The sequence below is a fragment of the Lasioglossum baleicum genome, chromosome 1 (assembly GCF_051020765.1).
Source record: "Lasioglossum baleicum chromosome 1, iyLasBale1, whole genome shotgun sequence".
Classification (NCBI taxonomy): domain Eukaryota; kingdom Metazoa; phylum Arthropoda; class Insecta; order Hymenoptera; family Halictidae; genus Lasioglossum; species Lasioglossum baleicum.
Genome location: NC_134929.1, coordinates 1,422,632 through 1,433,400, shown reverse-complemented (window position 1 = coordinate 1,433,400; position 10,769 = coordinate 1,422,632). Strand labels below are relative to the sequence as shown.

The window sequence follows — 10,769 nt, the reverse complement described above, 5'->3', positions numbered from 1 at the left end:
CGCTGATTCCGAATCTGTCCTTAATTTTTCTCCTATACGCACAGTTTTTGAAAAACATGTCTTTGAAAAAAAAACATATTTTTCAACTTTAAACAAATATTGTGATGTTATTATAAAAGATATTGAATTGTTCTTTACAGCAAAAGATTCTGTAGACTTTCCCGAATACAGTGATATCCAATATTAATACATTATGATGGTTTAAACATGTTTAAACAATGATTAAAGTCGGAGAGACACCACTTTTGCACCAATTTTTGAGGATATTTTTCAATTTATCTCAAAAAATAAGGGTCCAGAGGAAAATCGAACTATACCACGCGATAGAGCAGACTTTTATCTTGAGAAACCACTCTTTCAAGTTTGTAATGTCGACGTTTTTTTCGAACCAGAAAGCAAAATATCTTCGCCCGACATGACTTGTCACCAGTGGCGCTCACTACCAGAATGGTCGTTCGCCGCTCCGTATCCCGTCGCTGCGCCGCGCCACGCCGTATCCCGTCCCGAGCGTCACTGGCGGACACTCATGTCGGGCGAAGATATTTTGCTTTCTAGTTCGAAAAAAACGTCGATGTCGCAAACTTCAAACCGGGGTTTTTCAAGATAAAAGTTTGCTCTATCGCGTGGTATAGTTCGATTGTCCTCCGGACCCTTATTTTTTGAGATAAATTGAAAAATATCCTCAAAAATTGGTGCAAAAGCGGTGTCTCTCCTACTTTAATCATTGTTTAAACATGTTTAAACAATCATAATGTATTAATATTGGATATCACTGTATTCGGGAAAGTCTACAGAATCTTTTGCTGTAAAGAACAATTCAATATCTTTTATAATAACATCACAATATTTGTTTAAAGTTGAAAAATATGTTTTTTTTTCAAAGACATGTTTTTCAAAAACTGTGCGTATAGGAGAAAAATTAAGGACAGATTCGGAATCAGCGCAAAAAACTCTATAAGAAGGACCCAACAGTATATTGAAAACAAATTTGGTGTTGGACAGTGAAATTAATGTCATCGAATACTTCCTATGGCACAGTTTTAACGTAATATTGATTTCTGTTTTAGGTTTCTATCAACGGGACTGGCATTCAGGTCCTTGGCGTTCAGTTTTAGAATGGCGAATAACACCATTTCTGGAATAGTATCCGAGACGTGCCAGGCAATTTGGGAAGTTTTCAAAGAAGTCCATATGCCAGTTCCAACTATGGATTCGCTACGAGAAGTTTCATTGGGATATGAACAGCTATGGGGTTTTCCCAATTGCGTGGGGAGTATCGATGGGAAGCACATCCGCATTAAATGTCCATCGAACTCTGGATCAAGGTTTCATAATTATAAGAAATTCTTCTCCATCCACCTACAAGGGATTGCGAACGCCAAATGTAAATTCGTTGCGGTGGATGTCGGGGATTATGGGAGACGAAGCGACAGCGCTGCACTTTCAACGACAAATGTATACCGCCGTCTCCAAAATAATAGGTTTGACATGCCACCCAGCAGAGTGCTGGGAAACGTAACTCTGCCGTATGTGCTAATCGGCGACCAGGGATACCCCTTGAAGGAGTATCTGATGCGACCGTATACGATCACCGACAGTGTCACGCGGCAATCGAGGAAAGAAGAAAACTAACGTATAGTTATCGAACTAACACTCGTGCTTTAGCGCGATTGAAATAAAAGAAAGATTAATTCGTGAAAAGATATATCTCTTACGACTTTTAAAAAAAAATGAGGTGAAGCGAAATGACATGTGTTCGTGGGAAAAGACAATCTTTTTATTACCATCGTTACAGTGGCTCATCGGGCATATATAATGGGTCTTATCGGCGCATAGTGGGGGGTATCGATTGGGTCTCAGGTGAATTGTCTATCGAATGGTTTTCTTATCAGCATGTCGTGGGGATATCGATTGGGATATTCATTGAGGTGTCGGTTGTTGAGGTATTGATTATGTTTCGAATCGCATATGGTTACACACTCCCCTTCTTATTTTGTTTTTAGTCCCGAAAAACGTACCTTCCTAACTCGTTTTATTTTGGGGATTGGAGATGTTAATTCTAATTCGCAAACTTGCCGAGGTGATCCAGAATATGACGGTGGAGGGCGGGTGGTCGATGTTAGATTGTTGACTTCGTTGTTTTGCGTAGAATGAGCTATTGGGCAGCAAATGTTGATCGTCAACCGAGTTGAGGAGGAGGTACGCCAATAATACAGCAGATGGAACGAATGTGCACATTGTGTACATAACATATATGTTGGTTGTTCGCCTGTCTCTTCTTCTTCTTGTGTGCGACCTCGCAGCGAAAAACACGTGAGTTGTAGAATCGGTTACGAAATTCCGCTGAGATATTGTTGTATCGTCACGATTGACGTTGGTGTTAAATTAACCATTAATTAAAGACGAGCTGACGTTGAGTTTTGTGTGATTCGGCTGGCTATTAAAATATATAGACGTTGAACTTCAACAGGTTATGGGCCCAGCCACGTGGCTATAGAAGAATCTAGATTTATTAATTTAGTTAGTTGCTTTCTTTACTTAATAGATTCTATCTAGATTACATATTGAAATTCAAATTCATTTCTTCTCAAAGTGTTCAAATCCTGGAAGAGAATTTCAAGCAAATTTAACGCAAAAAGGTAGAAATAAATAGATAAGAGAAATGAAGGTCAGTGAGCAACGTCTGTTTCAAATACATCGATTCAACGGTCATAATTACCAATTGTGGCGTAGACAAATGGAAATCTTCATGACGGAAAATAAATTGAAACCATATATTCTCGGTAGTGTACAACGAACTACAGAAAATAGCAAACTTTATGATGAAAAGGATGCTGAAGCACAAGCATTCCTGATGCGAGGTCTAGAGTTAGAACAGTTAAAGTATTTATCCGATTGCTCTACAGCAGCAAGTATGTGGGCAAGATTACGTACTGTGCATTCAGAAAAAAGTGATCAATCCGTGCAGGTTCTACTCGATAGATTTATCAATGCTACAATGGAGGAAAATGAGAAAATGGCGGACTTCATCGCACGAATAGTATCCCTCACTCAACGTCTAAAGGATATGGACCTTGAACAGAAGGAGCCAGTAATTATAGCCAAAATATTAAGTGGACTTTCTCCGCAATTTGATAATGTTCGAACTGCTTGGTATGCAGTTCCGAAACGGGACCAAACGGTTGATAGATTAACAGATCATTTAGTAAACGAGGAAGCAATATTGTGCAGTAGATCAAAGGAGGAAACCAGCGTTGAGACAGCCCTGCTCGTGAGAGGCAAATTTCGTCAGCCGAGTTATAACACTGTCCAACACCAAATTTGATTTCAATATACTGTTGGGTCCTTCTTATAGAGTTTTTTGCGCTGATTCCGAATCTGGTTTTAATTTTTTTCCTATACGTCCAGTTTTTGAGAAAATGGAGTTTTAAAAAAAGACATATTTTTCAACTTTAAACAAATATTGCGATGTTATTATAAAAGATATTGAATTGTTGTTTACAGCAAAAGATTCTGTAGACTTTCCCGAATACAGTGACATCCAATATTAATACATTATGATTGTTTAAACATGTTTAAACAATGATTAAAGACGGAGATGCACCACATTTGCACCAATTTTTGCGGATATTTTCGAATTTATCTCAAAAAATAAGGGTCCAGCGAAAAATTGAACTATACCACGCGAAAGAGCAGACTTTTATCTTGAGAAACCCCCCTGTGAAGTTTGCATGGTCGACGTTTTGACCGAACCAGAAAGCAAAATATCTTCGCCCGACATGCGTTGACGCCAGTGGTGCTCTTCCACTAGCGCGGTCGTTCGTCGGGATACGGCGCGGCGCGCTGCGATGAAACGGCGCGTGGCTATAAGCGCGCAATTATGTCAGCTTACTTAAATGTAATATTTTATTAAATGTTATATTATTGTTATTTATTATTTATTAGTATATTTATTCTGTATAAATTATTTTTGTATTTTTTAATGTTAGTCTCTCGTTTATAGTATATTTAATACAAAAAATACCTTTTGTAACAAAAAAATAATTTATTCACACACTACACTATTACACTATTTACAATGCTAATATATATGTGTACACTATTCAGATATAATACACTATATCGATTTAATATGGAGCAAACTATTTTAATTATGTATTTAAGTCAATAAAAATAGTCCCGTTTATATTGTGTTTGGACTTATTTTACTCGGAAGAATCTCGAGTGTTCATTGGCACTATAATTACAATACATAGATAAGACGACAATTACTGAAAATAAAATTTTTCAGTCACCGCATTGCAGACTTTCCTTACATTGTATGTATTCCGTTGTCCGTAGACCATCATTTATTTCAAAATATGTATCGTGTTGGTTCTTAAGAAAACTGATGCCAGAGTTCAGTTTCGGCTTTGTGTTTGTTGAAATCAGTCGTGTCAAGCATTTCAAATCTGCATTGCTACGTATAAAACTTCATAAAAAACATTTATAGTTATTTATAGTATTTTAGTTGTTCTGTATATAATATATGTATTTTAGTAGTGTATTATATCTGAATAGTGTACACATATATATTAGCATTGTAAATAGTGTAATAGTGTAGTGTGTGAATAAATTATTTTTTTGTTACAAAAGGTATTTTTTGTATGAAATATACTATAAACGAGAGACTAACATTAAAAAATACTTAAAATAATTTATACTGAATAAATATACTAATAAATAATAAATAACAATAGTATAACATTTAATAAAATATTACATTTAAGTAAGCTGACATAATTGCGCGCTTATAGCCACGCGCCGTTTCACCGCAGCGCGCCGCGCCGTATCCCGACGAACGACCGCGCTAGTGGAAGAGCACCACTGGCGTCAACGCATGTCGGGCGAAGATATTTTGCTTTCTGGTTCGGTAAAAACGTCGACCATGCAAACTTCACAGGGGGGTTTCTCAAGATAAAAGTCTGCTCTTTCGCGTGGTATAGTTCAATTTTTCGCTGGACCCTTATTTTTTGAGATAAATTCGAAAATATCCGCAAAAATTGGTGCAAATGTGGTGCATCTCCGTCTTTAATCATTGTTTAAACATGTTTAAACAATCATAATGTATTAATATTGGATGTCACTGTATTCGGGAAAGTCTACAGAATCGTTTGCTGTAAACAACAATTCAATATCTTTTATAATAACATCACAATATTTGTTTAAAGTTGAAAAATATGTTTTTTTTTCAAAGCCATGATTTTCAAAAACTGGACGTATAGGAAAAAAATTAAAACCAGATTCGGAATCAGCGCAAAAAACTCTATAAGAAGGACCCAACAGTATATTGAAATCACAAAAAAAGTTGAAATTTGTTGGACCGTGTAATCAAAGAGGTGAGAAAAATTCAAATTATGAGTCAAAAAATTATAACAATGATTCAAGCTCTTATAATTTCAAGAGAAATACAGGAAATTCTCAGAAACGTCCAGGAAAGTGTAACTATTGTAAAATACCAGGACATTGGGCAAGGGAATGTCGAAAGAAAGCTCGAGATTACCCAGACACCCAAAATCAACGTTCCTTTATGGCACAAGGACCTGTGAAAAATGAAAGGTATTCCGTTGGATTTGATGGAAACTCGAACAATGATCCATTTTTATTAACTGCTGAATGTTCCAAGGAACATCATAACGTGTGGTTTGCAGATTCAGGTGCAACGCATCACATGTCCTTTCAGAACGACTGGTTTAAGAATTTTGAATCATATCCGGAAAAATCTTGTTGTGTAAAGGTTGGAAATGGTGAAAAGATCGATGCACGTGGAAAAGGCGACGTGGATGTTCAGATTCAAGGAGATGATGGTATTGTTCGAACACACACTATCAAGGATGTCCTATACGTTCCACAAATAGAGAAAAATTTATTGTCTGTTTATCAAACAACTATGAGAGGTACCAAAGTTACCTTTGAAGAGGGAGGAAATACAATGAGACTTGAAAGAAATGGAAAAACAATCATTACTGGAGTAAGAGATGGAAACTTGTATAAATTAAAGGTCAGTCCTGCAAGAATAATACAGGCAAACTTAGCAGCGTGCAATTCTCCTATGATGTGGCACGAACGCCTAGGACATGTAAATTACAGAACCTTGAGACAAATGCATCGGCAACATGCAGTTGAAGGACTAAACATTGTTGGTCTGACAGAGGAAGATCCATTTTGTAAAGGTTGTGTTCTTGGAAAACAACACACAAGAAGTTTCCCGAAAAATCAAGCGCGACGATCACAAATCCCTGGTGAACTATTTCATGCAGATGTTTGCGGAAAGATGAGTACTCAGTCTATAGGAGGATCAGATTACTTTCTACTTATTAAGGATGATTGTTCCAGGTATTGTTTCGTTTATTTTCTGAAATACAAATCCGATGTTGCAGATAAATTGCAAGAATTTTATGCCGAAGTTCTAGCAGAAAATAAACAAATAAAACGGCTAAGGACTGATGGAGGAAAAGAATTTTGTAATGCTGAAGTAAAGAAATTTTTACTGTCGAAGGGTATTAAACACGAGGTAACCACACCCAGAGCTCCACAACAAAATGGTTTCATTGAGCGGCAGAATAGAACAGAGATTGATGCCGCAAAAGCCATGTTACATGCCAAAAATCTTCCAAGATACTTTTGGGCAGAGGCTGTAAATACAGCTGTATATATCAAAAACCGAACAGCATCAGAAACAATAGGAGGAATTACACCTTTTGAAAAATGGCATGGAGAAAAGCCATCTGTGTCACACCTTAGAGTGTTTGGAAGTGAGTGTTATGCACATATTCCAAAAGAAAACCGAACAAAATGGGAAACCAACTCTGAAAAGTGTCTGTTTCTTGGATACAGCGAAGGTTGCAAAGCTTACAGAGTATTTAATTCTAGAACAAAGAAGGTTTTAGTACGAAGAGACGTCGTCTTCAATGAAGACAATAATTCTCATCATGTTAGCCTAGAAAACATTGAAGAACTGAACGAGAAAGAAGAAAATGAAAAAGCAACAAGAAATCTGGATGAAAAGTTAGTTAAAGAGGGAAGCAGTGAACAATCTTATGATACTCCTTCAAAATACAGAAATCCACGTTTGCCGATTCCACGAGATCCTTACAATTTGCGAAACAAGTCTCCCAAAGGAACTGATGATTCAGAAGTAACTCTGGCTGAAACATTTATGGCTCAAGTAGAACCAGTAGATCTTGAAGAAGCCTTGGAGGCAAAGGATGCTGAAAAGTGGATTCAGGTAGTAAATGAAGAGCTTCATGCTTTAAAACAAAACAATACATGGACACTCGTATCCAGAACAAAAGATATGCATGTAATTGGAAATAGATGGGTCTTTAGAAGAAAATATAAGGCAAATGGTGAAATAGACAAGTACAAGGCCAGATTGGTTATAAAAGGATACTCTCAAGTAAAGGGTATCGATTATCAAGAAACTTTCGCACCGGTGGTTAAATTTGACTCTGTCAGATTGCTATTATCAATTGCTGCAGCTTGGAATATGAAGATTTACCAATTTGATGTGAAAACGGCGTTTTTACATGGAGAATTGAACGAGAAGGTTTACATGGAGCAACCATACGGATTTGCAGAGGACAACCGAGTGTGTCTTTTGAAACGAAGTTTGTATGGCTTGAAGCAGGCACCCAGACAATGGAATAAGAAAATTGTAGATTTCTTGATAAATTTTGGAATGAAACAATGTGCTGCTGATCCTTGTGTGTTTTTCAAAGTAACTGAAAAGGGTGAAAGACTGTATTTGGCACTCTATGTTGATGATGGACTTGTTTGCGGAAATGATGTAAATTCTATAAACAATTTGTTAAAACGTTTGAGAACTAATTTTCAAATTATCTTTTCAGAGGCACAATTTTTTGTCGGTTTACAAATACACAAAAATGAAGCTAACGGGACAATAAAAATACATCAAAGTGCCTATACGTCAAAAATACTCAAAAGATTTAATTTTGATAATTGTGCGTCTGTTTCCATTCCAGTTGATCCAGGTTTACATTTCTCAAAAGGCGATAATAATAATAGTGAAGGTCAATATTATCCATATCGAGAAGCAGTAGGTTCATTAATGTTTCTAATGATCGCATCCAGACCGGATCTGGCCTATATTACTGGAGTTTTAAGCAGATTTCTCGAGAATCCTCAGCGAGAACACTGGAATGGAGTGGTCAAAGTATTTAAATATTTAAAGGGTACTGAAAATTATGGTATAACTTTTTCTGCAGGATCAAATCAATTTGAGATGACTGCATATTGCGATGCAGATTGGGCAGGAGACAGAGATACTAGACGAAGTACGACTGGTTGGCTATGTTTGTTAAATGATCATCCAATTGCCTGGAGTTCGAAACGTCAAACGGTAACAGCTACATCGACAACTGAGGCAGAATTTGTCGCACTGTGTTCTGCAACGAAACACATCATTTGGACCAGAAAACTACTGGCTGAACTAGAGTACAATTTAAGGACGCCTACTCATATAATGTGTGATAATCAGCGTGCGATAACGATTGTTAAAAATCCGGAATCAATTAAGAGCACCAAACATATAGAAACACAATTCTTTTATACAAGCGATCAATACAAAAACGGTAGTATTGATGTTCAGTATGTACAGAGCGAAAATCAGTTAGCAGACCCTCTTACGAAACCGTTACCAAAGGAAACCTTCTTGAATATTAGAGCGCGATGGGGTATGGATTGATTGTACTTTTTTGTTAAATTTTGTTCTGTAAAATGATCGTGTGTGTAATGCGAGAGGGAGTGTTGAGGTATACATTTAATTAGCCCGCCTTCCACACACGAAAATTATGGCGTAAGTGAGGAGGAGGTACGCCAATAATACAGCAGATGGAACGAATGTGCACATTGTGTACATAACATATATGTTGGTTGTTCGCCTGTCTCTTCTTCTTCTTGTGTGCGACCTCGCAGCGAAAAACACGTGAGTTGTGGAATCGGTTACGAAATTCCGCTGAGATATTGTTGTATCCTCACGATTGACGTTGGTGTTAAATTAACCATTAATTAAAGACGAGCTGACGTTGAGTTTTGTGTGATTGGGCTGGCTATTAAAATATATAGACGTTGAACTTCAACACGAGTGAACCCTTTTAAACAGTTGAGGACCCCACATCGGTATAGCAGGTAGATTCCAATAAGTCCTATAGCCAGATACCCCAAATATTGGAGTGTTGAATATCCAATTGATGTCCAGTTCTGTATGCGGTGTTGGCCCTTTAATTTGTTTAATTGATCGTCCATCTCATCGAGTGTGGTTCGGAATTCCTTGAAGTTAGTAGATATTACGTTTGTTCGGTCTAATTTTTCGCGAATTACATCGAGATCTTCCGGTGCATAATTTATAGAAATATTTTTGAATCGCGTTTCGAATTCTATCTCTTTCGGTTTTCCTCCTATTTTCATCACAGTGTTCTCGCTCAGAAGGATGCAATCACTGTTACTGTATATAATACTTGGGATATCGATGTGTACCATTTGATTCGTTTTACATAATGCTTGAATTGTCGTCGGGTTCTCGGGAACTACAATAAATCTGTTGGAGTTATCTATCGGTATGTAAGTTAACTCAGATATTTTAAATAAAGCAAATCCGCAATTTTTCGTGGTTTTGGTATGAAGTTTCAAAAGCTCGCTTTGGCATTCGTGACTATTAATAAGTGAGTGACTGGGTCTTGTTCGTTTACACAGAGTAAATGCGCTATGGGTAGTACATTGTTCTTTTAGAAATTGGCTGTCTAACAGTATGAATTCGTGTCCTGATTCCAAGATAATATTGTCATCTAATACTAGGGCTATGAAGACTTTGCCGCGCTTTTGAGGTATAGGGTACAATCTTTTGATGGTCCATTCGGTGTTTTCTAACGAGGGTACGGATATATGATAAACAATTTTTCCTGACTTAATAATTATCTTTACTGAACTGATGGAAAGTAACGTTTGGTAATTATCTGGATTTGTTTCTATTGGATCAGAAAGTGAATTTTTTTCTCTAATTTCTTTTAGTGCTCTAAGGAATGTCTCTGGTGTTACTAATTCAGGGTGGATGATACCGCTTTTGCCCAACAATATTGCTGTATTAAGTGTGTTAGTGTTTTCCATGAGTTCAGCTGTGAGGGATTCTATTGCTATTAGTTGTGCTGTGATATGTAATTCGTCGTGTGTTTCAACATACAACCGATGGCTTTCCTGATGTAAATTTGTGAATGCATAAAAATTAGACTGGTTGAGAATGGTACGAATCATATTAGTTTGATCGTGTACTATATTGGTCAGGTTGTTATTGGCATCGAAAAGTTTATCTATATTTTTGTTAATGAGCTCTAAATCGTCGTTGTCCAAAGTTCCATATAAAAATTTTGATACACTACCCACTATGTTCAATAATCCTCGTTTCATTCTCACATATAATATTTGTTTTAAACGGTTTACAATATTTTGCGTTCTGGATATTCTTCTATTAATCTCAGCTATTTCTAGTTTGAATTTACAATCTTTACATTGTTGGATCGTTTTGTTCATAAGTTCTCTAATATTGTTTGCTGATTGTATAATATTTTCTGGGTCAACTGCTATTACCAATTTTAATTCGCTATGGTACAAAAAACTTTTCCCTAATTTTTCTATGAGTATCGTTGAATCGTTAAGCGGGTTAACTATTAAGCAATTTACATAAGGTAATAATAATATCATTAAATATATGGGAT

The 10,769-nt window shown here is 36.6% G+C and overlaps 1 protein-coding gene across 1 annotated transcript; it reads left to right on the top strand.

Moving 5' to 3' along the window:
* Nucleotides 1–2,662: 2,662 nt before the first annotated feature.
* On the top strand, nucleotides 2,663–6,317 carry LOC143221871 (uncharacterized). The gene is made up of 4 exons (XM_076447482.1): nucleotides 2,663–2,883; nucleotides 2,983–3,271; nucleotides 5,444–6,118; nucleotides 6,192–6,317. Exons 1-4 carry the CDS (start codon nucleotides 2,663–2,665, stop codon nucleotides 6,315–6,317), a joined length of 1,311 nt encoding a protein of 436 aa, XP_076303597.1.
* Nucleotides 6,318–10,769: the final 4,452 nt, after the last annotated feature.

Coding starts and splice junctions, on each gene's coding strand:
- LOC143221871 (XM_076447482.1), top strand. CDS start 2,663: ATGAAGGTCAGTGAGCAACGTCTGTTTCAAATACATCGATTCAACGGT. Junction 2,884..2,982: donor CTAGAGTTAGAACAGTTAAA/GTATTTATCCGA, acceptor TCTACTCGATAG/ATTTATCAATGCTACAATGG. Junction 6,119..6,191: donor GGCACGAACGCCTAGGACAT/GTAAATTACAGA, acceptor TTGGTCTGACAG/AGGAAGATCCATTTTGTAAA.